Source organism: Cuculus canorus, chromosome 17 (assembly GCF_017976375.1).
Source record: "Cuculus canorus isolate bCucCan1 chromosome 17, bCucCan1.pri, whole genome shotgun sequence".
NCBI classification, from domain to species: domain Eukaryota; kingdom Metazoa; phylum Chordata; class Aves; order Cuculiformes; family Cuculidae; genus Cuculus; species Cuculus canorus.
Window position 1 is genome coordinate 10,993,773 of NC_071417.1, and position 26,915 is coordinate 11,020,687.

General features: G+C 64.6%; 1 protein-coding gene across 2 annotated transcripts; it reads left to right on the top strand.

Moving 5' to 3' along the window:
• Positions 1–2,638: 2,638 nt before the first annotated feature.
• Positions 2,639–26,900, top strand: SMTN (smoothelin). 2 transcript variants are annotated; one of them, XM_054082883.1, is made up of 21 exons: positions 2,640–2,796; positions 7,586–7,746; positions 7,992–8,085; positions 8,176–8,254; positions 8,359–8,690; positions 9,750–9,852; positions 10,064–10,320; positions 10,487–10,538; positions 11,749–11,844; positions 14,139–14,393; positions 16,872–17,248; positions 20,254–20,412; positions 20,511–20,586; positions 20,823–20,987; positions 21,535–21,597; positions 21,765–21,828; positions 22,152–22,322; positions 22,398–22,521; positions 22,594–22,745; positions 24,051–24,222; positions 26,196–26,335. In XM_054082883.1, the coding sequence occupies exons 1-20, from the start codon at positions 2,746–2,748 to the stop codon at positions 24,193–24,195; spliced, it is 2,976 nt and encodes a 991-aa protein (XP_053938858.1). In that variant the 5' UTR covers positions 2,640–2,745; the 3' UTR covers positions 24,196–24,222; positions 26,196–26,335. The 2 variants fall into 2 exon arrangements, with proteins under 2 accessions (XP_053938859.1, XP_053938858.1); XM_054082884.1 differs by lacking the exon at positions 24,051–24,222 and having other exon boundaries at positions 2,639–2,796; positions 26,196–26,900.
• The last annotated feature ends 15 nt before the right edge of the window (positions 26,901–26,915 follow it).

The following is a 26,915-nucleotide window of genomic DNA, read 5'->3' on the forward strand; positions in this document are numbered from 1 at the left end:
TGCGTGCAGTACCGCTCCTCCTCTGCCAGTGTGGTGCCCCAGGAGTGGGACCTTCCCTGTCACACAGCTCCTTCCCATCCTGGGTGATGCAGCAGCCCCAGGACAGGCAGGAAGCTGCTGGTGCCCGCACAAACAACAGGATGTGAGGATTCCATCACACCTGATCCTGCCCTGGCTCCCAGCAGGATGTGAAGATTCCATCACACCTGATCCTGCCCTGGCTCCCAGCAGGATGTGAGGATTCCATCACACCTGATCCTGCCCTGGCTCCCAGCAGGATGTGAGGATTCCATCACACCTGATCCTGCCCTGGCTCCCAGCAGGATGTGAGGATTCCATCACACCTGATCCTGCCCTGGCTCCCAGCAGGATGTGAGGATTCCATCACACCTGATCCTGCCCTGGCTCCCAGCAGGATGTGAGGATTCCATCACACCTGATCCTGCCCTGGCTCCCAGCAGGATATGAGTCACATTTGGGAAATGGGGACATGTGCTCAGGCATGCGTGCCCTGTCCCGAGCAAACTGCACCAGCTCACCAGTTTTGTGCTGCTTTTTCCTACCTCTGTCTGCACTGCTGCTCCACTGCTCCACGGATGTTGTCCCATGCATCCCCCCAGCCAGCAGCCCTGCCCAGCCTCCATCCCCACCCAGGGCAGAGCTGGGGGGCAGTTCCTCACCCATCCCTCGTGCTGCCACAGCTCCATGGGCTGCGCTTGCCCCAGGTCCTGCTGCTCTGGTGTCTCCTCACACCAGTCTTGGTCCTCACCAAGCAACGTGATGCCCAGGGACTGTCTGTCCAGGAAGGTCTTGGAGGTGCAATCCCCAGGAGGGAGCAGAGGAAGAGGAGGAGGAGGCAGAGAGAGCCCTGCTGCTCCCACAGACCCTGGGAATCAGAGAAGCTTCTGCCCTGCCCAGCAGACTGGCACTGCCAGGGCTCTCTGTCGTGGGGTGCCCTGGCAAACAAGTCTGAGCGCCCCGAAACTCAGCCAGGGTGACCTCACCGGTTCTAATAGCAGGGTGCTGTGCAGGAGCTGCCCTGCTGCTGGCACGCAGAGGAGGGGCAGCGTCGGGCTGCACGTGTGCTTGCCATGGGCAAAGAGCATGGCACAGTGAAGCCAAGAGCTGTCCTCCTCACTCGGCTCCTTCTCCTCCCTGAGCTCTTCCAGCTTCCAGGGGAGATTGAGATGAGATCTTGGGAAGAAATGTTTTGTTGTGAGGGTGGGGAGGCTCTGGCCCAGGTTGCCCAGAGCAGTGGTGACTGCCCCATCCCTGGAGGGATTCAAGGCCAGGTTGGATGGGGCTTGGAGCCCCTGATCCAGTGGAAGGTGTCCCTGCTCATGGCAGAGGGTTGGAACTGGATGGGCTTTGAGGTCCCTTCCAACCTCAAGCATTCTATGATTCTATGAACTCTCCTCACCTGGCGCTGCAGCCAGGTCCCTACCCTGGCTGCATCCTCCCACCCTTGAGTCAGGCGAGGGGTCCCCAGGCCCACGCTGGCACCCTAAAATTCTATCACTAGCATTTGCGGTTACGTTTAGCATCTACAAAGGGAACCCAAAGGACTGGACCCTCCTCCCTGCCATGGGTTTGTCACCCTGCCCATGGCAGCATACAGCAGCCTGGTGATTCCTTCAAAAGGGTGAGATCCTCCCCTCACCTGGCTGATGCCGACCCTCCCTCCTCTCCCTGTGCTCCCGGAGGGGGTTGTAAATTTTCATGGGAACAAGAAAGTCTGCTCCTACAATGATGTGCTCGGCTGGATGCATCCGTACCTCCGTGAGCTGGGGGGGTGCTGTGTGGGGCAGCGTGGGCTGGGGCAGGGGCTGGGACAGGGACTGGGGCAGGGACTGGGGCTCTGTACAGGGACAGGGGATGGGGCTCAGGACAGGGGTTGCGGCAGGGACTGGGACAAGGGCAGGGACAGGGTCTGGGACAGGGACTGGGACAGGGACAGGGGCTGGGACAGGGACAGGGGCTGGGGATGGGACAGGAGCTCTGTACAGGGACAGGGGCTGGGGCTCAGGACAGGGGTCGCGGCAGAGACAGGGGCTGGGACTGGGGCAGGGTCTCGGGGCTGGGGACAGGGACAGAGGCTCAGGGCAGGGACAGGCACTGGAGCTGGGGCTGGGGCAGGGATAAGGACAAGGGCATGGACAGGGGCTGGGGATGGGACAGGGGCTGGGGCTCGGAGAAGGGGGTTGGGGCAAGTGCAGGGGGTCGCGGAAGGGACAGAGGCTGGGGCAGGGACAGGGGACAGGGATTGGGACTGGGGCAGGATCTCTGTACAGGGGCAGGGGATGGGGCTCGGAGAAGGGGGTTGGGGCAAGTGCAGGGGGTCGGGGCAGGGACAGGGACTGGGGATGGGGCAGGAGCACTGTACAGGGACAGGGGCTCGGCTCAGGACAGGGGCTGAGGCTTGGGGCAGGGACAGGGACAGGCACAGGGACTGAGGCTCGGGGCTATGGACAGGGACTGGGGCAGGGGCTCGGGGCAGGGATAAGGACTGGGACAGGGTCTCGGGGCTGAGAACATGAGCGGAGGCTCAGGGCAGGGACAGAGACTGGGGAAGGGTCTCGGGGCAGGGTCCCGGGGCTGAGCTCGGCGGGGCGGGGCCGGTCCCTCCTCCCGGCGGGCGCAGCCAATGCCGGGGCGGGCGCGGGGCGGAGCGGGCGCCGCCGAGAGCGCGGGGAAGCGCGGGCTGAACGGAGCTCCGTCGGTTACCGCCGAGCCCCGGCGGGCGCGATGTCCCAGGAGAGCCTGCTCGGCATGGACGAGGCGGCGCTGCGGAGGCTGGTGAGACCCCGCGGGGGCTCCGGGGGCTCCGGCCGCTGCTCGGTGCCGCCCGGGCTCTGCCGCCGCCGCCGCCGGTGGGACCTGCGCTCCGCTCTCCCGGGGCTCCTTCCCCCTCTTTCCCCCTCCAAACCCCGGGCCGGCGGCGCAGGGGCTGCTCCCCGGGTCCCGAGCCGGGCGGGAGCCCCTCCGGGCGGCGAGGCTTGAGCAACGGCCGGGGCGCTTCCCTGCTGCCTTTGTTCCGCTGCGAGCGAAAGCCGCGGCCGGGCGGGCCCGTGGGGAGCAGCACCTTGTGGCCCCAAGGCGCTGCGGGGCGCTGGGTGCGGGGTTCGGGGCGCTGGGTTCGGAGCTCCGAGGGTTGCGGGGCGCTGGATGCGGGGTTCGGGGCTCTGGGTGCGGGGTTTGGGGCTCTGGGTTTAGAGCTCCGAGGGTTACAGAGCGCTGGATGCGGGGTTTGGGGCTCTGGGTGCGGGGTTCGGGGCTCTGGGTTTAGAGCTCCGAGGGTTGCGGGGCTCTGGGTGTGGGGTTCGGGGCGCTGGGTGCGGGGTTCGGGGCGCTGGGTTCGGAGCTCCGAGGGTTGCGGGGCGCTGGATGCGGGGTTCGGGGCTCTGGGTGCGGGGTTTGGGGCTCTGGGTTTAGAGCTCCGAGGGTTGCGGGGCTCTGGGTGTGGGGTTCGGGGCGCTGGGTTGGGATCTCCGAGGGCTCTGAGGGTTGCCGGGCTCTGGGTGCGAGATTCGGGGCTCTGGGGCTGCTGGAGTTCTGGTTGCTCGGGGTTCTGGATGCAGCCTTTGAAGCTGCGGAGGCTCTGAGGACTGCGGGGTGCCGGGTCCTGGGCTCTGGGTGCAGCCTTCGGGGCTCTGGGGCTGCGGGGCTTCTGGGTTCGGGGCTCTGGGTGCGGGGTTCGGGGCTGCGGGGCTCCGACGGCTCTGGCCGGGCTGCAGTGCCGGGGAGCCCCGGGCGGGCTGTGCCGGGGCCGGTGGCGGCAGGAAGCCGAGCGAGCCGGGGAGGCTGCGGGGCAGGAAAGAGCCGGGAGAGCGGAGCGGGGGCCGCGGGGGCCGGCACCGCCCGGGGGATGCGGATGGGCGGTCCCGGTTCCTCCCTGTCGGGTCCCCGGGCACCTGGGCAGGGGGGTTCCGCACAAGCCCCGAGCGCCGCTTCCCTCCGGAGCTCCGGCTCCGACCCGCTGGACTCCCGGTGTCTGTGCAAGGAAAGCCTGCTCCGAGCTGACGCGAGGCGGGGGAAAAAAAGTATTTTTCTTTCTGGTTAGGTTTTGGCTGCGCTCAGCTGGCAGGCGATTAGCCCTTATAAGGGAAAACTGCCTCTCCCACCGCTTCCTCCCGGCTCCTCTGCTTTCCCCAGTCCTCAGCTGCTTCTCCTCCTCCTTTCTCCAAGCCGTGGTGTGTGTGACATCCCTGGGAGTCCTGGAAGGAGGTGGGGGGCCACGAGCAGGTCCCTGCAGCCCCTTTGCTGGGTCTGTTGTTGTGCTGGCTGGGCTGGGGGCTGCGAGGAGCCTTCTCCTCCCCCCCTACCCCTCAACATCTCCCTCCTGTAGGCATAGGATCATAGAATAGTTTGGGTTGGAAGGGACCTTAAAGATGATCGAGTTCCAACCCCTCTATGATGGGCAGGGACATGTCCCACTAGATCAGGCTGCCCAAGGGCCATCCAACCTGGCCTGGAACACCTCCAGGGATGGAGCAGCCACAACTTCCCTGGGTAACCTGTTCCAGAGCCTCACCACTCCCATGGTGAAGAAATTCCTCCTTATGTCTAGGCTAAATGTGCCCCTCTCCAGTTTATACCCATTGCCCCTCGTCCTATCCCTACAATCCACGTGGCTCCCTCCCCAGCTGCCCGTTGGTACCCCAGGGCTGGGGAGGCCAGCGGGGATGAGCCTGTGCTGCGGTGTGAAGGTGACTAAAGGCTTGGAGGAGCCCAGGGGGGAGCAGCAGGAAGAGAGGTGGATGCTGCTGCAGGGTGGCCCTTAGCTGGGTGTCTGCAAACAGGGAGTTATTTGAGCGCTCTGGGTCGTCCTGAGCTCCAGGCTGTGGTCTCCTGGCCCTGGGCTGTGGAATACTCCCCTCTCCTGGCCTCTCCTGATCTCAGGCTGGTTAATTAGACAGGCAGGATGCAAATCCTCTTGTAGGCAGAAGCAGGGCAGGCTTGAGCTCAGAAAGTCACAGCCATGAGGTCCTCTTATTCTTACGCGCAGAGGCCTTTGGGAAAGGCTTCAATGGCTCTGAAGAGCGCTGCATCCTGACCATGTCCCCATCACCCAGTTGTCCTTCCTGCTTCCCTCTGCCTGGGAGGCAGCCATGGTCTCCAGAGCTCCTTCCAAAGGTGACAGCAAAGCTTGGGGCAGCAGGAGGTGCTTAGTGTGCCTGGCTCCTGTCCCCAGAGCAGCTTCCCTGTGGCTGAGCTCCAGCCTCCCGAGCGCTCTGTGCTTGGCCACTCTGGGAGCCGGATGGATGCCGGGGCTGATCGCAGCCCGCCCTGCACACTGGTGTGCGCGGGCATCATCGGGAGAGCAGCCCATGGGGGCCTTGCCAGCACCCTTTTCACAAAGCCACTTTGTGTGTGTGCCGAGGTGGGCGTTTGCTCATAACCGTTTAATTTACTGCGGGCTGGGCAGGGCTGGCGGGGCCCTGGCATGTGCGGATCCGTGCCCGTGCCGCCAGGGCTGGGCCCCTTGGCCCCTTCCCACCCCCGGCTCCAGTTGTGGTTTCTGACGCGCTGCCTCTCGCCACTGGCCACGGAGTTTCCAAAGCTGCTCATTTTGTCTCATCCTGGCTCCCTGCTGACGTGGGCTTGGGACAAGGCTCTTTCTCCTGCTCTGCTGCTGTTTCTGCTGTGGGAAGAAGCCTTCCAGGACGCGGGTGCAGGTCAGGTCCCAGCTGGAGCCTCCTGGGCAGGGCAGACCCTGGAGCTGGTGGGTGGGTGGCGCACAGCACACACATGCCGGGGTGTTCGCTGCTCCGAGGGGTGCAGGGATGCTCTCTTTTTCTGTCCCCTGTTTCCCAGCACTCCCAGCTGCTGCCCAGGGATCAGCAGACCTGGCTGCCCAGCATCCTGCTGGGATCTCTAGGCAGGTGCTTTGGCTGGAGAAGAGAAGGCTGTGGAGACACCTTAGAGCAGCTTCCAGTACTGAAAGGGGCTCCAGGAAAGCTGGGGAGAGGCTCTTGATCAGGGAGTGCAGGGGGAACGGTTTTGAGCTGAAAGAGGAGAGATTGAGGTGAGATCTTAGGAAGAAATATTTTGCTGTGAGGGTGGGGAGGCCCTGGCCCAGGTTGCCCCAAGAAGTGGTGGCTGCCCCATCCTTGGAGGTGTTGAAGGCCAGTTGGATGGGGCTTGGAGCAACCTGATCCAATGGAGGTGTGCAACTGGATGGGCTTTGAGGTCTCTTCCAACCCCAACCATTCTACGATCTTCACAGCTGGGGAAGGAGGAGGCTCCTGACTGGGTGTCTTCACGAGCAGGGGCTGGAGGACCACAGTTTTGGCTGTCACTGGGGCTGCACGCAGCAGGTCTAAGCCTGCTGGCTTCCCTAGGTTGGGGATATTCTCTGGTCCTCAGCTGCTGAGCAGAGAAGGCGAAGGGTGTTGGCTTTGCTGGGGCTCTGTGCAGGGACCCTCGGTGCTGCCCAGCCTGGTGCTGGGTTTGGCTCAGGGACCAGTTCTGGATTCCCACTGCAGCAGACCCTGCAGAGCCTGGATCAGTGGCCTGCTGGACTGGAAGGAGGAGACTGATGTTTTCATCCCGTGGCGCAGCCGCGGCTGCTCCCAGCATGCCGGAGCTTGGTGCTGACAGCAGCTGGTGTGGGTCATGGGGTTTATTTTTAACGAGCTCCTTGGGAAATGGCCTCCTGGGTTCCCAGCACTGGGTTGGTCCTGATGTCCCACAGCAGGACAGTGGGAGGACAGTGGGGCTCTGCCTGCCCTGGCTGGCCTTTCCCTGTGGATCCAGCTGCCGTCTGTCCTGCTTCAGCACAGAGGGGCTTGTGCACAGCCCCTTCAGAGCACTTGGGCCACTGGCAAGGCTGGGGCTGTGGAGCTGACCTGGAAGAGGGGAAGCAGCTTTGGGTGCCCATACCAGGTCCTGGTGGTGGCTCTGGGTGGCTGAGGAGCACCCATGGGATCTTACGGGCTGTTGGGGGGAGGAGGGGTGGTGTTGTGGCCATGCTTCCCACATCCAGAGGGACTTGGATTTAGCACAGATCCCTCTGATGGATTTGGCTCTGAGCTGCCCATCATCCCTTTGCACTGGGTGAGGGTGGGGAGGCGGACTGGGGTTGCCCTCCTTGGTGTGGTGCCGAGACCCTCCCCACCAGCATATCCTGGGGCTGTAGGGTGGGAAGGACACAGGCTCTGCTGTCCCTCCCTGCTGCTGGAGGGGCTGGCGTGGGTGGGAGGGCTCGTCCCTGTGAGGGGGAGGACAGGGTGGCAGCAAACCGACCCCAGGGGGTGCATGGACACCAACAGTCCTTCCTGTCCTGTGCCCCTATCCCTGTCTCCTTGCCCCTCACAAACCTGGAGGTCTTGGTTGCCACCATGGCAGCCCTTCCTCACCATGGCTGGTGCCAGCATCCTCGCCCGGGGTGGGGGCGCTGCCCGTGGGGCCAGGCAGTGCCGGGCAGTGCGCGATGTGCGCGTGGGCACCACCAGACAGACGAGCCCATTGTCCAGCGCATGGACAGCCCCATTGTCCAGCGCGTGGGCAGCCGGGCAGAGGGTGGCACCAGGGCCAGGCTGGGGGCTGCAGTGGCCGGAGCTGAGCCCTGCCCTGTCACACCCAGCTGGAGGCAACGCTGGACTTGGCTGAGCGGCGTCGCATCCGCTCGGCCATCAGGGAGCTGCAGCGGCAGGAGCTGGAGCGGGACGAGGAGGCGCTGGCATCCAAACGCTTCCGCCCAGAGCGTGGGAGCCACCGACAAGACGACAAGGAGAACTGGCCACGGTGAGTCCGGTGTGTGGCTGGGGTTCTGCTTGCACCCTGCTTACACCCTAGGGGACAGCGGCTTCCATGCCTGGTCCTACTATGAACCTTGGACAGGTTTGGGTGGGTGCAAGGATGGGAGCAGCCCGATGCCAAAGGGCTTGGTGCATCCAGGGGGGATATTGTCTGAATTTGCCAGTTGCCCATGAGGGCCCTTTGCTCATGAGCACCCATGGCAGCTCCTGGTCGCTCCCATCCCTGTGCAGGTCCCAACGCCTGGAGGAGGAGCAGCAGGCGGCACTGGCTGCCTTATCCCGGCAGCTCGAAGCCATCACCGACGTGGAGGAGCTGACGAAACTGGTGAGCAGCTGTGTGCTGGGGCGGCTGCCGGCGGGGCTGGCTGCGTGCTGGGGTCAGCCTCCTTCTCTCCTGGGTCTTTCTCTCTTGCAGCTGCGAGCAGCGGGTGAGTATGAGGAGCGCAAGCTGATCCGAGCTGCCATCCGCAAGCTGCGGGCCGAGGAGATCGAAGGTGAGGCTCGATCCCTGCATCCCGGGACAGTTACCCCGTACAGCCTGGGATGTGCATGGGCAGCTCCTTCCTAACCTGAATTTCCTTCCTTTGCTCCCATCCAGCTGCAGCGCTGGCTGGGAATGTGCAGCGCAGCCAGAGGGACGGCAGCGAGCCCCGCACTGTGCCTGGGGATGTAAAAATCAGCCAGAGGGATGATGCTGAAACACCAGCCCTGGCTGCGAGCGGGATGAGCAGCCGGAGGGGTGATGCTGAGCCACCAGCCCTGGTCAGGAGTGAGGAGAGCGATGGCGAGGGCAGCCCTGAGGCCCAGACCACAGCCAGGAGCGTGGAGAGCAACCAGGAGAATGATGCTGAGCAGCCGTCGCTGGCTGGGGTGGAGGAGAGTGGCTATGCTGGGGCTGGGGACCCTGCCCAGGAGCCCCAACGGGCGGTGGTGAGTGCACAGGGTGCTGCTGGGGGGACAGAGAGGCTGGTGGGCAGGAACAGGAGCAAGCCTGGGTTTCCTGCACAGCAGCAGTGACCCCGCAGGGGACTGTGGCTCTTGTGAAGGTAGGAGCTCCCTGCAGAGGTACCATGCGGGGTTGTCCTCTGGAGGAGTGGGTGGGAAGTGGTGTTTATAACTGCAGCAAAGCAGGAAGGTGTGGTTTCCCACATCCACCTCTGTTCTGCCCAGCTTCCCCCTCTACGAGCTCCAGGGCCATGGCAAGAGGTTGTAGGGGTGATATGGCCCTGTGCCACCTCTCAGCACTGTCTGCCTTCTCCATCCAGATGTGCTGGCATGCTGCCTCTGGTCCTGATTGTATTGGGACATCTCCAGAGCAGCCAGTGGGGTTTGTCGCACTCTGTCTGGCCGATCACTCCAAACCCAACGCCGTTTTTCTTGCTTGGCAGCTGCAGTGGTGGCTGGGTTTGAGTCCTGGCTCCCCTGTAGCCTCCTTGGGACATGGGCCCCTTCCCACCTCGCTCTGCCCCGGAGTCAGGCCAGCACTTGGAGCCTGTGGTACCTGTGCCCTGTCTGGTGACACCAGGACAGCCTGGCCCTGCTCAGCATGTGTCAGGGATGATCCTGTCACCTGTGTGCCCAGAGCTTTCCATCATTTGCTGAGCAAAGGTTCCTGTGCTACAGGCAGGGGCAGAGTGATGCAGAACTGGGTGCTCCCTGCCTTGTGGAGCCCGGGGGGCAGGAGCGGATGGGGGCACTGGGTAGGGGCTGGTGTACTTGTGGCAGAGGCTGCAAAGGGACCCAAGAGCCAGCTCCTTGCTGCGTGTCTTGGTGCTCATCAGAGCCTCGGGGTGCACAGCGTTTGGGGTATCCCTTCAGCAGACACAGCACCCGCCTCACTGGTGGCATGCAGGCAGGGACTGGTGTGGCATGGGAAGAGGTCACAGCCCATGACATGTCCCCAGCGGGGTGGCAGGGAAGGGACAGGGTGACCTAGTCAGAAACCGGAGCAGGGTTTTGAAACCCACTCTCAACCTCTGCTCTCCCGAGGCCCCTGAGCAGGATGACACAGAGGAGCAGGAGCGCATCCCCGCTGGGATGCAGGAGCTGCACAGCCAGCAGATGGGAGACCCCCAGCAACCCAGCACCCAGGGTGAGTCCCCATGAATACTGGTGGCAAAGCCCCATCCGGGTGCGTGCCCAGGACTGGAGAAGCATCAGGGTCGGGAGGATGGAGTAGGTGGCACTGCATCTCCCAGAGTTGCGGACGGCGGATCCGGGTGCCTGGTGGGGCTGTGGGAGCAGGAATGCTCCGCAAGCAGCCTGGGCTTCCTCCGTGCAAGAGCCCCTTCTCTCTCCCACAGCCATGGTCTCGGGGACCCTTGTGCTCCTGGAGCTGCAGCCGGCCCTCGAGCCCAGTTCGGAGCCTGGAGATGATAGTGAGGAGCCGGAGCGGGGCCAGACGTGCTCCCCAGGTGCTGCCCAGCCCAAGGGGCAGCACCAGGCAGCCTGGAAAGAAAGGAGCCCTGCCAGACCTGCTACCACTGAGCTCGGTGCTGGGCAAAGCCGGGTGGAGCAGCCTCCTCCAGAGCAGCCCAGCGCTACCAGGCAGGGCAGCCAGGTACGGAACTGGGGTGACTGGAGCCGCTGCTGCCCTCCTTGCCGGGAACTGGTGGTCCTCCTTGCAGGGGACTGGTGGTCCTGTGGGGGGATGCAGCTTGATAGCATGAGGAGGGGGCATGTGGGGTCCCCCCAGCTGACTGCTTTGCCCCTTTCCCTCCCTGCAGCTCGGTATCCGTGTGCTGGGACCAGCAGGGAGGCGCGGGGAGTCACCAGCGGGTAAGTGCCATCCCACAGGGGGGGGCGTGTGGCACTGTGCCCCCTTCCTGGGCAGCACTGTGCCCCCCTCGCTGGGAGGTGCTGCCCAGGACCCCCCCCGCCCCGACCCTGCAGTGGATGCATTCCGGGAGTGTGGGGTTGGTGTCAGCCCTGGTGATGTGACTGAAGCCCGTGCAGGCTGGGGCAGGAACGTGAGGGCAGGACATGGCTGGGCCAAGGGCCATCCCCAGCCGGTGGCCGCTTGTCACCCGGCCGTGTGGTGTTGGTGCTGCCCAGGCTGGGTGTCAGAGGAGCGGGGGTGCCAGCCGGGCTGTTTACCAGTCTCTCTGCTCCAGGCTGGGCAACAGCAGGGCCATGAAAGGGAATCGGTGCAGGCAGCAAACCCCAGCCTTTTGCATTCTTTGTCCCAATAAGGCCAGGAACCGCACAGCTGCTGGCCCCGACCCCCCCGAGGCCAAGCTCACTGGCCCGTCCGGGGCCCCGCACCCTCCAGGTCCTCCCCACAGCCCTGAGCGATGGTGGTGGCCGGTAGCTGCCCTCTTCGTACTGCTGGGAACACCATCCCTGCGGCTGTGCCGGGGGGCAAGGGGGGCAACAGAGAGCAGTTCTCTGCCCCCAGGGTCACGGTCCCACTTGGAGCCACCCTTGCAGGCAGAGACCCCCTCCGTCCAAGGCCCCTTGAGGGATCTGGGGGATGCAGAGACCCTGGGGCGAGGCAGAGGGTCAGGGGGCTGCAGCGTGCACAGCCCTGGGATGGAGGGAAGCGTGCAGGACCCAACTGCCCTCACCTCACCCAGGGACTCAGAGCTGGGTGCTGGGGAAAGACTGAGCCCCCCCTACTTGGGCATCAGCATCTTTTGCCCCGGGCCAGGGTGATGCGCGTTCGGTGCCTCCCTGGGGCAGGGCTATGCCATGGGCCTCCGTGCTCTCCTCTGGAAGCGATACTCCAGGACTGGTCCCAGTCATTCGGTACAGACCCCCGATACCACTCGCTGCCCAGCTGGGGTGCGGGTACCCCAGCCTCTGCCTCACTCCCTCTTCACTGTGGTTTGACACAGCCGAGCAGTCTCCGAGTGCTGCTGAGGTTTGGCACCGCGCTGTAGGAAACGTGGGGTGACAGGGAGGAGACCCCAGAGGGGTGGGGCAGGGCAGGGATGGCAGCAGCACCCTGAGCTGTGCTCACCCTCTGTTCTGCTTGTCCCTTCCCAAGTGGCAGTGCCCACCCAGGACGTAGCAGGGACCCCGGCTGGCCCAAACACTCACCCGTGGGAGCAGGCATCCTCCACGCGCCCGGCTGGCTGCACGGGTAAGGGCCCAGCGGCAGCTGCCTCCGGTCTCTCTGCTTCCCCGTGGTGGAGCCTGGGCAGGCGCAGAGCTCCGGGATGCCGCACGATGCTGCTGCGAGGGCTGGCTGCCAGCTGCCCACCGGCCTCCTTGCCTAGCGCCCATCCCTCCCCACCCATGTCGTAGGAGCTGTGAGGGCTGTAGGCATCGGGGGGACAGCGAGTGGCAGGGCAGCCAGAGGGGCTGCGTGTGGCGGGGGACATCGGGGGGGGCTGGAGCAGGAGGTGCAGCATATGTGGAAGTGACCCCCGTGGGTGGCTGCAGCCCTAGTGACCCCAGACCCTCTCTGCAGCCCTGGTGCTCCTATCCTGCCTATCCACCCACAGCCACAGTCCCCTTTGTCCCCCATAGCCCTGACGACCCTGTCCCCCTGTGATCCAGGGGCCCCTGTCCCCTGCAGCCACTGTGACCTTTTGCCCCCCGTTCCCTCACATCCCGGTGACTCTGTCCCTATCACCCCTCTGACCCAGTGCCCACTATTGCCCCTGTCATCCCCCCCCAGTGATGCTGTCCCTGCAGCCCCTGCTCCCCGGTGACTCTGTCCCCACAGTCCCCGCTCCCACTGATGCTGCTCCCTGTCCCTGCAGCCCCTTCTTCCCGGTGACCCAGTCCCCCCGTCCCCACATCCTGGTGATGCTGTCCCCCATCCCTGCAGCCCCCGCACCATGGTGACCCAACGCCCCCTGTTCCCACAGCCCCCTGTCCCCGCAGCCCCTGCTCCCTGCTGACTCTGTCTCCCAGTCCCCCCTGTCCCTTCCCTCCTGTGACATTGTCTCCCCTGTCCCTTCTCCCGGGTGACACTGCCCCCTGTCCTGCAGCCCTCGGTGACCCAATACCCCCTGTCCCCGCTCCCTGGTGATGCTGTGCCCGGTCCCCCCTGTCCTGCAGCCCCTACTCCCTGCTCCCCCTTGTCCCCACACCCTGGTGACTCTCCCCTGTACTGCCTTGGTGCCCCCTTGTCCCCGCTCCCTGGTGATGCTGTCCCCTGTCCCACAGCCCCTGCTCCCCAGTATCCCCTGCCCCTTCTCACCAGTGATGCTGTCCTCGCTCCCCGATCCCTCCATCCCTGCACCTGGTGACTCTCCATGTCCCCATGTCCCCTTCTCCCTGGTGATGCTGTCCCCCCCGTCCCTGCTCTGTGGTGGCTCTTCCCAGTCCCGCAGCCCCTGCGCCCTGGTCCCCCTCATCCCCGCTCCCCGGTGATTCTCCCTTGTCCCGCAGCCCCCACTCCCCTGTCCCCCCTGTCCCTTCTCCCTGGTGACACTCTGTGTCCCGCAGCCCCCTTTCCCCTCTATCCTTTTTCCCCGGTGACTCTCTGTGTCCCTCATGTCCCGCAGCCCCCGCTGTCCCCTGTCCCTTCTTCCCGGTGACTCTCTCCTGTCCTGCCGCCCCTTCTCCCCTTTTCCCTGGTGACTCTCCCCTGTCCCTCAGCCCCTTTCCCCCCTGTACCCTCTGTCCCCTCTGCCCCGTGACTCCCCCCTGTCCCTTCTCCCCAGTGACTCTCCCCTGTCCCGCAGCCCCTTTCCCCCCGTCCCCTCTCCCCGATGACTTTCAGTGTCCTGCAGCCCCCGCTGTCCCGTGTCCCTTCTCCCCGGTGACTTGCTGTCCCGCATCCCCTTCTCCCCTTTCCCTCTGTCCCCTCTCCCCAGTGACTCTCCCCTGTCCCGCAGCCCCTCTCCCCTCTGTCCCCTCTCCCCAATGACTTTTGGTGTCCCGCTGTCCCGTGTCCCTTCTTCCCGGTGACTCTTCCCTGTCCCGCAGCCCCTTTCCCCCTGTACCTTCTGTCCCCTCTGCCCTGTGACTCTCCCCTGTCCCCGCTGTCCCCTCTCCCCTTTCCCGCAGCCCCTTTCCCCGCTGTCCCCCCCGTCCCCTCTCCCCGGTGACTCTCCCCTGTCCCTCCCGTCCCCTCTCCCCGGTGACTCTCCCCTGTCCCCCCCGTCCCCTCTCCCGGTGACTCTCCCCTGTCCCTCCCGTCCCCTCTCCCGGTGACTCTCCCCTGTCCCCCCCGTCCCCTCTCCCCGGTGACTCTCCCCTGTCCCCCCCGTCCCCTCTCCCCGGTGACTCTCCCCTGTCCCTCCCGTCCCCTCTCCCGGTGACTCTCCCCTGTCCCTCCCGTCCCCTCTCCCGGTGACTCTCCCCTGTCCCCCCCGTCCCCTCTCCCCGGTGACTCTCCCCTGTCCCTCCCGTCCCCTCTCCCGGTGACTCTCCCCTGTCCCTCCCGTCCCCTCTCCCCGGTGACTCTCCCCTGTCCCGCAGCCCCCGGCCCCGCCTCGGTGCGGGAGCGCGCCCAGCGGTTCGGGGCGGGGGCGGGCGCGGGGGGGCGGGCCGTGCCCGGCCAATGGCAGCGGGGGCCCCGCACGGCTCCTCCGAGCCCCGCTCAAAACGCGGAGCCGCGCCCGCACCCGGCCCCGCTCCCCGGCGGCCTCGACGCCATGAAGACCTGCTTCACCATCGAGATCCGCGACGGGCGCCTGCAGCCCCGCGGCCCCGCGCCGCGCACCCAGCGCGCAGGTGGGTATCGCTCCCGGGGGCGGCGGGCAGGGGGACCCAGCGGCGCGCTGCGGTGGGGTGAGGAACGGCCGTGGTGTGGGATGAGGAAGATGCACTGCACGTGCGGGAGTTCTCCATCACATCAGGAGATTGGGTGGGGAGGATGGCAGCTGGGCAGCATGGGGGTGATGGGCTCCAGTGGGCATCACTTGGATGGGGCTGGGAAGGTGGGTGTCGTGTGGGGTGCAGGGGCACCTATTGATGGGGTACGATGAAGGAGATCCATGGTGTGAGGCAGGAGTTCTCCATCACATCAGGAGATTGGGTGGGGAGGATGGCAGCTGGGCAGCGTGGGGGTGATGGGCTCAAGTGGGCATCACTTGGATGAGGCTGGAAAGGTGGGTGTCGTGGAGCACAGGGGCACTCATAAATGAGGTGGGATGAGGAAAATCCATGGTGTGAGGCAGGAGGTCCCCATCGTATCAGGAGGCAAGGTGGGCACAAGTGGGCATCACTCAGGTGGGGCTGGAAAGCTGGGCATCCTGGGGTGATGGGCAGGGGCATCCATCGATGAGGTGGGATGGAGGAGATCCATGGCACGATACAGGGGTTCTCCATCACATCAAGAGACTGGGCAGGGAGGATGGGCACCATCAGGGTAACAGGCACAAGTGGACATCACTTGCGTGGAGCTGGAAAGGTGGGGGTTGTGGGGCAATGGGCGGGGACACCCATTGACAGGGTGAGATGAGGAAGATCCATGTTGTGAGGCAGGAGTTCTCCATCACATCAGGAGACTGGGTGGGAAGGACGAGAAGATGGACTCAAGTGGGCATCGCTCACATTGGGCTGGGAAGGGGTGATGGGCATCATGGGGCAATGGGCACAGTGTGGGTAGGGGCACCCATCAATGGGATGAGGAAGATCCATGGTGCAAGGTGCGAGTTCTGCATCACATCAGGAGGCTGGGTGGGGAGGGTGGAAGGATGGCGGCTGGGAACCTTTGGGATGATGGGCACAGGTGGGCATCACTTGGATGGGGCTGGAAAGGTGGGTGTCATGGGGCGCAGGGTCACCCATCAATGGGGTCGGATGAGGAAGATCCGTGGTGCAAGGTGGGAGTTCTACATCACATCAGGAGACTGGATGGGAAGATGGCAGCTGGGCATCATGGGGCTGATGGGCTCAAGTGGGCGTCGCTCACATGGGGCTGGAAAGGTGGGTGTGGTTGGGCAGTGGGCAGGGGTATCAGTGGGGTGGGGAAGAAGCACAGCATAGGCTGGAGTTCTCCATCACATCAGGATACTGGGTGGGGAGGATGGGAAGATGGTAGCTGGGCACCGTGGGGATGATGGGCACAAGTGGGCGTTGCTTCTGTAGGGCTGGGGAAGGTGGGTGTCATGGGGCAATGGCACAGCATGAGCAGGTGCACCCATCAACAAGGTAGGATGAGGAAGATCCATGGCACAAAACAAGGGTTATCGCTCTGGTGGGACTGGAAAGGTGGGCGTTGTGGGGCAATGGGCACAGTGTTGGTAGAGGCACCCAGCAACAGGTTGGGATGTGAAAGATGCACAGCACAGGCAGGAGTTCTCCATCACAGCGGAAGACTGGGCAGGGAGGATGGGCAGCGGGCACTATCGAGATGCTGGGCAGGAGCAGGTATCGCTCGGAGAGATGGGGCTGGAATAGGTGGGCAATGGGCACCAGCGGGCAGGCAGATGCGGTAAGGGCTGTAAGTGCCACGGGCTGGTGCTCCTGTTGGGATGATGTGTGCAGTCAGGCAGCGGAGCCTGTGGGTACAGTGGGCGTCTGGGCACTACTAGGGTAGTGGGCACTGATGAGCAGGTGGAAACCAGCAGCAGTGGGCAGGGGTTGGTGCTGGGCCAGGCAGGCACTGGTGGGATGTGCCAGTGGCATTTAGGTGCTGGCAGCCCTGAGGCTGAGCATGGGCACTGCCAGCAGAGCAGAGTCCACGAGCAGGAATGTGCCTGGCAGCCTGCACCATTTGGCAGGGATGTTCAGTCCGCGCGTGGCATCCGAGTACAGGGATGCCTGCTGCCTGTCCCAAGCCCCACCACCCTGCCAAACCGTGCCCAGGGACCTCCCTCTGCGCCCTGTCCTGTCTCCATGCTCTGTCCTCACTGCCCTGCTGGTCCCTGCTGCCCTGCTCCATCCTATCCTGGCTGCTGCTCGGTGTCTGATCCCGCAGGCATGCCTGGCTTGGGATTTTCCTGGGGCAATCCCTTACACCATGGGGTCTTGGCTCCAGCTGGAATGTTGCGGAAAGCGTCCTTCCGTGGGGAGGCGCATGATCCAGGGTGGCGGGGAAGGCACCCCCTGGCTGTCCCCAGAGCTTTCCCTTGTGCCAGAGCTCAGCACCTACTGCTGATGCTGGATGCGTGTGGCAGCCCGACTGGAGCCGCTCTCCCAGCGTGGGGCTGAGCCTGCCAGGATGGGGCTGGGGCAAACCCTGTGTCCTTCTTGCTCCCCTTGTAGAGGTGACCCTGGGGCTGCAGAGCACCCCCATCCGCATCACTGCTGTCCCCAACACCATCAGCACCCCTATCCGCATCACAACCGTCCCTGGTACCGTCGGCAGCATCACTACCATCCCCGGTACAGTCGGTAGCATCACTACTGTCCCCGGTACCATCAGCAGCATCACCACCGTCCCTGGTACCGTCGGCAGCATCACTACCGTCCCCGGTACTGTCGGTAGCATCACCACCATACCCAGTACTGTCAACAGCATCACTACGATCCCCAGTACCGTCAGCAGCATCACCGCTGTCCCCAGCGCCCCCATCCGCATCACCACCGTCCCCAGCAGTGTCACCACTGTCCCCACCAGCATCAGCAGCAATGTCACGAAGGTGAGTGCCCCGAAGGACCGATGCCACGAGGCTGTGCCCTACTCGGGGTGGGGAGCAGTGGCAAGGTGGGCAGGTTGGTGGTGGCAGCACAGGCCAGAGGTTCTGACCAGTTTGTTTTTACGAAGAGGCCCTGGGGTCTGAGCCCTCGGCACCCTGAGCTGTGCCACCGTGGATGGAAACACATGGGAGTGTGTGTCGGGGTGGATTGGAAGCCTTTTGTGGTTCTCCCTCTGTTTTAAACACCTTTTAGGGTGGCAGCAACTTGGAGAAAAACGCATTGCCATGCACCCTTCTGTTTCCTCTCCTGGAATTGGACCCTGGTGGTGGTGCTGGGCAGCCCCCCAGGTGGTGATCCCTGAAGGGGGTCCCTGACCCACCCTGCAGCGCTGGGCTGGGGTCCTGCCTCCTCCCACTTTCCAATCCCGAGCAGGTCCAGCTGCCTGACGTGGGAAGGGATTGTTGGATGTGACTCGAGGGGGGGGTTGAAAAACAAAATATCCCTCTGCTCTGGGCGGGGGATAGCACGGGACGTGGCCCCCCTGGACCCTGCGGGTGTGCACAGGAGACAGCCCCACACGTGCAGCCCTTCAAGTGCCTTTATCTGCTCTTGGCCATCTAGGGTAATGCGAGATGCTCACGCGCCCGGCCTTGGCAGGAGCTGGGATGTTGAGTGCAGCGCTGCCTCGCTCGCAGCCCTGCATCCACCCGGCTGCCTCCGCGGGCACAGCTTTGCCACTGGCCATGGCACTGCTGGTGGCTGTGGTGCCGCAGGCTCGCTCTGTCCTCGGCTCCGCTCTCGCCAGCATGCAGCGGGCAGTGCCCGCGCTCTGGCTGCCTGCTCCTGCTGCCCCGCACAGCGCGCTGCCTGCAGAGGGGTGGCTTCGCTGCGCTAATGCGCTTGGGCAGGCTTGGCCCGAGCAGCCCGTCAGCTCGCATTAAGGTATTAGCGGTGCTGCCCAGTGGGGTGGGGGGCTCGGGACCCATCGGCCGCCGGGCTGGAGACGTGGAATCCAGGTGTGCTTCCAGTGGGCAGGGAGGAGGAGGAGGAGGCGGCAGCGGTGCCTGCAGCCCTGCCAGGTAGGGGTCAGGGAGAGGGTCTGGCAGGATGTGGGGGTCTGGGGACAGAGGCAGTGCGTTCTCTTGGGGCTGGGGCGCTGCCGGTGCCCGTGGTGCAGGGAACGGCTCCCTTTGGGGCATTTGTTGGGCAGTGCGGGGGGGATGAGGGCTCCAGAAATCGGCTAAAGTTCTGATAGCAGAGCCGGAGGGGCCTGTGTGGAGTTGTGAGGCTGCTCTGGTGGAAGGTTATGTGCAGGGTCTGCAGGCCTGTGGCACGCTTAGCACGGTGATGGTCTGCGGCAGATCTTGGGGGGGTGGGGGGGCTCTACCCCACCTGTTGTGCCCCACACCCTCCCCCCAGGATGGCCTTGAGGACAGGGGGACCTCCTTGGCAGGGCTCCCTCCTGCTGAGCCACCTGGTCCCGGGGTTGGGAATGCTGCCGAGCATTGGCATCTGCCTTGACACCCCGGCTGTGGCGACAGGAATAGCCCAGAGGGCACAGAGCCAAGCCAGCCCCCAGCTGGAGGAGGTGCCCCCGCGCCCCTATAAAGGGCAGCTGCACAGGGCTCACCACGGCACCGCCACCATGCCGGGGGTCAGCCCGGAGGGGCTGCCGTGGACCGGGGCAGCTGAACTGGCGGAGCTGCGGCAAGAGCTGGGGACTTTCCGGGGGGAACTGGAGGAGCAGCTGGAGCAGGTGTTGCGGCAAGTGCAGCCCCTGGCACGGGCACTGCATGCGCTGGAGCAGGAGCACCTGGAGCTGCGGGCAGAGCTGGCACGCCTGGGCCGCCACCTTGACCTCCTGGCACCGCGGCTCATGCCGCAGGAGCCCCCCGGGCAGGACCTCAGCACCCTCCTTCTGGAAGCACAGGACCCTTGCACCCAGTTCGAGGGCACCGAGGAGCCCGGTGGCCCTGTGGCTCATCCGCCTGCGTTCTCCAGCATGTGCCAGCAATCGGCCCCGCGCCTCTCCTGGAGTGACAGCGGTGTGAGTGCGGGCAGCTCTGCCCCACGGCAGTGCCCGGCACGGGGTAGGAGGGTGGCATGGGCTGATGGGGGCTCCCAGCAGCCGTGGCGGGGTCTGGAGCTAAGGGAAAGCTCCTGGCACAAGGTGGGACTGCAGCTGTGGTGGGACAAGAGCGATGTGGTGTCACCAGGATCTGCCACTGTTCGGGCTCGTTGCTGCCGGGGCAGACGGTGCCTAAATGACATTGCAGGCTGCGGGTGGCTGTCCTGCCCTGGCACAGACCCAGGGTGGCACAGGGGGTGGCACAGGCCCATGTGGCCAGCATCCCCTCCTGCCGGCAGCTTTGCCATGGACTGGGAGGCCATCTGCGGCCGTGGGGTGCAGGATGAGGCCAGCCGTGCAGCAGGGCTGCTCCGGCCCCGCGCCAGCACCTCCTGCCCTCTGGAGCCTGGCCCGCTGCCTGCGCGCATTGCTGGGGGGCCGTGCTGAAAGGGACTTGGCGTCCTGGCTTCTCTCCGGCGGGGGCCGAGCTGGCCTAGATCCTGAGCAGAGATGCGGGGGAGGCTCTTGATCTCCTGCACAAGCTCTTCTCTCCGCTAAGTCCCTTAATTCCCTGGAAATCCCTTGTGCTACTAACAGCGCGCGCTGGTCTCGCCTGTACCTTGCTGCTGGGGGGGGTCCGGCAGCCTGCAGTGATAGGGAGTATTTGGAGACACGTTGGGAGCCAAACTGGGAGCAGATCGGAGACTCTCTGGCCTTCCTAGGACAGGGGTGCAGAGCTCCCCTGCCTGTCTTGGTCATTGCAGATGCCTGTGGCACCCCTTGAGCTGTGAGCTCTTGTGCCACTGCATCGTCTCCAGGGTCCCTGCTTGCCCGTGGCACTGGGCGAGTGTCGGGATGATGGAGTCTTGGACCCTGAGTAGGATGGAGAGGGAGTGGCTGAGCTGGTGGGGGCTCAGTCGCACAGTGCTGTCCTCGTAGATGGAGCCGGAGGTGGTGGAGCAGCCCCACGCGCCAAGGCTGGAGCCAAAGCTGCCTAACAGCACGGAGAAGGTCCAAGTGAAGGAGCCGGAGAGAAGGAGCAAGCTGAATGTTGAGGAGCTGAACCGTATTGAGGATGAGGATGTTCTGGATAAGATGGTACCTCTTCTGCTGCTGCTACTAGGCTTGTGAGGGAAGGCGAGGGGAGCTTGAGCTGGTGGCAATGGGGTGATACTGACCTCCACTTCCTCCTGCAGCTGGATCGGACAGTGGACTTTGAGGAGCGCCGACTGATCCGAAATGCCATGCGGGAGCTGCGCCAGCGCAAGCGAGGTACTTGGGTATGGTGACCCTTGCAGGGGTCCAGGCTCTGCCGGTGGCATTGCAGGTGGAGCCAGCAGGGAGCTAGAGTGGGGCTGTCTGGCTGTGGTGAAGGAGGAGGCTGTGGTGGGTCTTCTGGCCGTACCAGGCTGAGGACATCATCCTCCCCATGAGCCAGTTATGGAGGGACAGTGGCTGACAGGGTCCCCAGCCTTTCTGCTGACGCCGTCTCCCATTTGCATTTGCAGAGCAGCGGGAGAGGGAGCGGGACCAGCGGCTGCAGGAGATGAGGAGCCAGGCTGTGGCGGGGAGGGCTGGCCATACCACGGAGACGACCACCACGCAGAGCAGCCAGAGCGCCGACGGCTCCGCACGCAGCACTGTTACCAAGACCGAGCGCCTCGTCCAGTCCAGTACGGCTTGTGCTGTGGGGCAGAGGGCTCACTCGCCCAGCAGGGCTGGTCGCCAGCCTTGTGGGAGGCCGTGCAGAGCCTTTCTTGGTGCTCTGCCAGTGCAGCTTCTCTCTGCCACTCTTGCCTCTTGCCCTGTGTCTGGCTTGGCTGTGCTGGGGAGGGAACTGAGGTCTGGGGCTATGTTCTGCTGCATCTTCTCGAGCTTGCCCAGAGCTTGCCTGGGGATCCTTAAGGAACCTGCTCTGGAGACTTCCTGCCGGATCCTCTACCCTGTTGGGTGGCAGGGACCTTGTCTGCACCTTGGGGCTTGTGTCCTGTCCACTCACCCATCCCCAGAGCAGCAGAGTCGCTGCTGGATGCTCCATCGCCCCTCCTTGTGTTCTGCTTGGGGGCACGTGCCGGCTGTCCCCCCGCTACCTGGTCCGGGCTCTGCCACTGAGGACTTTTCCCTGTTGTGCTACACGGATGGAGGCAGCTTGGCAGCAGTGGGTGGCTGTGGGCGCCGCTGCCCGGCCCCAGCTGATCCCACGTTGCCTTGCCCCTGTAGGTGATGGCACCAAGACCTCCCGTACCACAACCATGGAGTCGAGTTATGTGAAGAGATCGGACAGTAAGAGCTTTTGCTGCTCTTTCCCTGTAGCATCCTCTGGCTCTGACGCCAGGGGTGTTGCTGCCACCGAGCCAGCCCTGCCCGTGCTGTGAGCAGAGCTCCCCACCTGCCTGGTGCCGCTTCCCTCAGCTCCTGCCCAAGGCATCTCTCTTTCTCTCGTTCTGTAGATGGCAACAGCACGTTTGTTCAAACCAAGTCGTCCTACAGCTCCTCTGCCAAGAAGACGGGCAGGTGAGTGGCAGTGCCTCCCCGGGGCAGCCCTGTGCCGTCCCTGCCAGCTTTCTGCTTGCCCAAATCCTCTGCCCGGCGTGTGGTCTCCCAGCATGGGGAGAAGACCAAACTCTGATCCTTGGGGCATGATCGCTGTCTCCAGTGGTGTCCCTATGGGTCCCTCCATGGACATGGGGCCATCTGCCAGTTGGGGACCTTAAGCCACCCTTCTTCTGTCCCGGGGATGTGGAGGTCTCTGAAGCACCTGGGCTGGCAATGGGCTGAGGCCCCCAGGTGCTAGGCTAGGCTGGCCACATCTCCACATAACTTTGCCTCTCTCCTAGCATCTTTGACCGGGAAGACGAGACTGCCTCCAGGCAGAGTAGCCTGGCCGCTCTGGAGCGACGCCAGGCTGAGAAGAAGAAGGAACTGATGAAAGCTCAGAGCTTGCCCAAGACATCTGCCTCACAGGCCCGCAAGGCCATGATGGAGAAGCTCCAGAAGGAAGGCGGGAGGTGAGGCTGGGCCGGGGATGGGCTGGTTGGGGCAGCGAGCGCGGCGTGGGTAACACCCTGCATCTTCTGCTTCAGCTCGCCAAACCCTGCGGCGTCGGGCACCGCTGTGCAGCGCTCCTCCAGCTTCGGCGTGCCCAATGCCAACAGCATCAAGCAGATGTTGTTGGACTGGTGCAGAGCCAAGACCCGCGGCTACGAGGTGAGTGCCGCCTCCTCTCCCCATCCCCAGGGCTGGTTGCTCTGCCCCTCAGTAACTAACCTGCCTCTGTAGCACGTGGATATCCAGAACTTCTCATCTAGCTGGAGTGATGGCATGGCTTTTTGTGCCTTGGTCCACAACTTCTTCCCCGAGGCGTTTGACTACAGCCAGTTGACTCCCCAGAACCGCCGCCACAACTTCGAGGTGGCCTTCTCCTCCGCAGAGTACGTAGAGCACTCGTGCCGTCGTGTGGGCTTGGGGCAGTGGGGAGCAGCGATCCTGCTTGTCGCCCGGGGCAGGAGGGACACGGGCAGGGGGGCGATGGTGCTGGAGGTGGGGGCCCATCAGCATCACTGCCCCCCCGTGTCGTGCAGCAAAGTTTGGACCCCAGGGGGGAGCAGTGGCTGTGTGGGCAGAGCCACGAGAGGCCAGCGCAACGCAGTCTGGTGTGGCAAGGGTTGGGCGTGCATGGGTGTGGGGCAAAGCTCCTGCAGGCAGAGCAGCAGCCCCCCAAGCCTGCTGGACTGTGGGACGTAGATCCCATGGGATGCAGTGCCAGGTGTGGGACTGCAGTCCCTGGGGAGGGTTTGTTCAACCCAAGTGGCCTCCTTTCCTGGTTGTAGGGGCTCAAACACCATCGCAGCTTCTCCAGTCTCTTTACCTTCCCTTTTTGCTTCTGGTTTTCCTGGGTGCCGAGAGATGGGAACGCGTCCAGCTGGAGGGCTGGCAGCCAGGCCCTCTCTCCTTCCTTCTGTCTCTCTCCCACTCACTCTTCCTCCCCTCCAGCATCCTGAGCAGGGCCAGGGCTGGGCGGGTGGGCATCCCATCCCAGCCGGTGCCCGGGGCGGTGGTGTGAGCTGGGAGCTCCTGCGAGCTCCCTGGGTGCCACGGTGCTGTTTGGTGGAGTGAGAAGGGTGCCGTGTGCCTGGCTCTTGGTGCTCCTGGTAATGGACTTTTTGCCTTAATTGGGAAACCGGTGCGTGGACTTGAGAGAGCCATCATCTCTCCGACCTGGAAGCCAGGTGGCCTCTCGTCCTTCCTCCTCCTCCAGCTCTTGTGAGCGTCTTCTCCCAAGCTTCCTGCACCAGGGCTGTGCTGTGTGGTTCCAAGCGGAGCTGGGCAGGAGGGCTGGGCTTGTCCCCCCCCATCCTCTCAGCGGGTCTATATAGGGCTATATAGAGCGCTGCTCCGCTCTGGAACCCACTCCCCGAGCACCCGGCGTGCCAGAACACCTCACTCCTCCTCCTCCATCTGTCCTTCCCTCTGGACCTCACGCCTCTCCACGCTGCTCACTGCCCTCCCCCTCCCTTGCTTGTGCCCCCCCAAATCTCACTGAATGGCCTTGGCGCGGCGATGCCTGGAGCCCTCCCGCCCCTGCATCGCGCACCCCCAGAGCATGAGAGCAGAGCAGCATCTGCCCCGGGGAGGGATGGGAACTGCACTGATCTGTGTCTCTTGTTTTCTCTCTTCCTCCCCTCCTCGACTGGGCTGCGGTCACTGGCTTGCCCCTCTCTCTCCCTGCCCCCCAGGAAGCACGCGGAGTGTCCGCAGTTGCTGGACGTGGAGGACATGGTCCGGATGCGTGAGCCAGATTGGAAGTGTGTGTACACATACATTCAGGAATTCTATCGCTGCCTGGTCCAGAAGGGGCTGGTAAAAACCAAAAAGTCGTAGCCCATTTCCACCCCCCTGGGAGCGATGGTGAGAACCTTCCCCTTCGAATACCTGCCTGCACCCCACTGCTGCCGCTCGGCCGAGGAGCGGCCACTGTGGCCGGGGAAGAGGCTGGGGGATGCTGGTGGGCGATGGGTGAGTCCTGGCGGGGCCAAGCTGTGGCCAGGAAAGGGATGGAGATGGCTCTCTGGCCTTCCGGAACAACACCCCTAGGGATTTGGGGAGGGGGCGACTGCCTTGCTTGGGGGGACCTGTTGCCTCTCAGCTGTGGGGAGTGCAGTAGCGGGAACAGAGCTGCTGCAGCTCTTCCCTCGCTGCTGGCTGAGCCGCCCCAGAGGATGAGCTGCTGGGGCTGCTGCTTGGGGTGCTGTGCAGCAGCGTGAGCCCAAGCGGTGCTGCCTGGGGTCGGGTGAGCCCCCGGGGCTGCTCCAGCATCACTGCTTGCACTGGCTGCTTCCTTCCCCCCCTACCTTGGGGTGCGTGGGGGCTGCAGCGGCGGCTGCGGGGCCCGGCGTGGGAAGGGTGTTTGTCCTCGAGGCGCTGCCACCTGCTCATATATGGGCACGAGTGGGGAGCCTGGAAAGTGTGACTCAAGGCTTGATCCTGCCTCGGCTTGCGGTGTTTGCGCCTGTCTTCAGGGGCATCCCAGCTGGCGCTGGAGCAGCCGCTCCCCCGCCTCCGCGCAGCCTTAGCACAACTGGGGCCCAAACAATGGCTTTATAAGGGCACGGCCGCTCTCCTGGCGCTGCTGTTTCTTTGCCATCACCCTGTGAGCCCAGGCTGCGGGAGCAGGGTCCAGGCAGAGCCCGAGGCTGGGGCACTGCGATGCGCGCTGGGGTTCCTGCAGCTGGGGAGTGGGGGGAGAGAGGGCTTATGGGGTGGCACTTGGAGTCCAACCCTTCCTTCTTGTGCACCTTGTGCTGGGGCAGAGCTCCTGCCAGAGGGTTGCGGAGGGCTGGAGCAGCTGTATTACCCCTGGCATCAGCAGAGGCCACCGGTTCATGCCAGCTGGTCCCCGGTGCCAGCATCGCCCCTGCCCTGGGCACTCATGGCTACATCAGCTGTTATCGGAGCAGCAGCCTGGGCTGCTCCAGCACTACCTGTTCCCTGGCCGGGGCTGGCACCAGCCATGCTGCTGGGCAGGGACCCAGGCAGGGACAGGGGGAATGTGGCAGTGATAAGCTGCTTCTGTGGCTCCCCACTAGAAAAACAAGAGCTTAGAGGCAAGCAGCTCCCCTCCCTGCCCTGCCTGGATGCTGCGGTGACTGCTCCAGCCGTGCTGGCAGCCCCTGCAAAGCTGGACCCCCCCCCAGCTGCCCACTGTCTGGGGCAGAGGGAGGGCACCTGCGCCCCAGGGAAGGGCGTTGGGTGCAGAGGGAGGGAGGGCAGAGCCTGGAGGCTGCAGGGGTGGGGGTACAGCCCTGGCTGCTCTGCTGGGCCCCTCGGGGTCAGCAGCCACAGAAACAGGGCCCTGCACAGCCCCCAGATTGGCACCAGGGCCATACTGGGAGATATGGTAGGCACAGCCAGTGCTGAGCTGGTTGGAGCTGGGCAGTGCCCCCCAATTGCCAATGGTGCTGTGCCTGGGCAGCAGCCCCTGCGCTCCAGCCCAGGGCGAGGGTGGGAACTGTGCTGGCAGAGCTGAGGGAGGCTGGAGAGCCGGGATAGGGGCTGTGGCAGGAGTGAGGGGCAGCACACATCCAGGATCCCCCTCCTGGCTGGTGGCATTTGGGGTGGGGGACGGTGCAGACCTGTGGGCAGGCACAGCTCTCCTTCTACTGCACCAGCATCAGCTGAGGAGGAGGATGGTGACCGCCAGCACCACAAGCTGGGGCAGAGAGCGCGAGGGCGGTGAGGGGTGCAGGCAGTGTGCAATCCTGCCTTGTGCCCGGAGCAGCAGGACTGGGGGGCAGCGAGGGGCAGGCAGGAGCTCGGCAGCCCAGGGGCAGCGTGGTCCCCACGGCAGCCCGCGGGGCTGTGCTGAGGCTGCGTCTCCACAGGATGCTGGCGGACTGCGTTCCCTTGGTGGAGGTGGAAGACATGATGATCATGGGGAAGAAGCCGGACGCCAAGTGTGTCTTCACCTACGTACAGTCCCTCTACAACCACCTGCGTCGCCACGAGTTGCGCATGCGGCAGAAAGAGGGCTAACGCCCGTCCCGCCTGCTGCCCGCGGGGCTGCTGCTGGGCAGGGGCACCACCTGCCCCACGAGGGTCCGGGGGGATGGGACCAGCGCTGGGGATGGGGAGCTCTGCCCTTGCACCGCAGGAGCTGCCGCTGGCCCAGCCCGGGGGACGGGCGCTGCCAGGGCTGCTCGCCTCGCTCCAACACGTTAAGTTATTCTTTTTCTCAGGTGGGGGGCTGACGCGGGGCGGGGGGTGCTGAGCAGCCCAGCCTGGGCTGTGGTGCAGCACCCCTGGGAGCGCTCTCCTTAGCCCCTGTCAGGAAGCCCCCGTGCCCACCGCTCGGTGGGGGTCCACAGCCCCGTACCGAACCCCTGCTTTCCCCCTACTCACGTGCACCTTGGGGTGCTTCCACACCGGGGCAGACGCAGCCCTCGTGTGCTGGGGAGGCGAGGGGACCCAGGGGAGCGTGGGGGCCCGTGGAGGGAGCCTGAAGGGCAGTTCCCCCCTCTCCTCCCCAGCCCTGCTCGGGCACCACGTGCTCAGCGCCGCTCACCCATCCAGCACCAGCTCTACACCCACGCTGCCGTGTACAA

Excerpts from the sequence above, each read along its gene's own strand:
- SMTN (XM_054082884.1), top strand. The coding sequence starts at position 2,746 with ATGTCCCAGGAGAGCCTGCTCGGCATGGACGAGGCGGCGCTGCGGAGG. Across the intron at positions 10,539-11,748 it reads GCGCGGGGAGTCACCAGCGG|TGGCAGTGCCCACCCAGGAC; the intron begins GTAAGTGCCATC and ends TCCCTTCCCAAG. Across the intron at positions 17,249-20,253 it reads TCAGCAGCAATGTCACGAAG|ATGGAGCCGGAGGTGGTGGA; the intron begins GTGAGTGCCCCG and ends CTGTCCTCGTAG.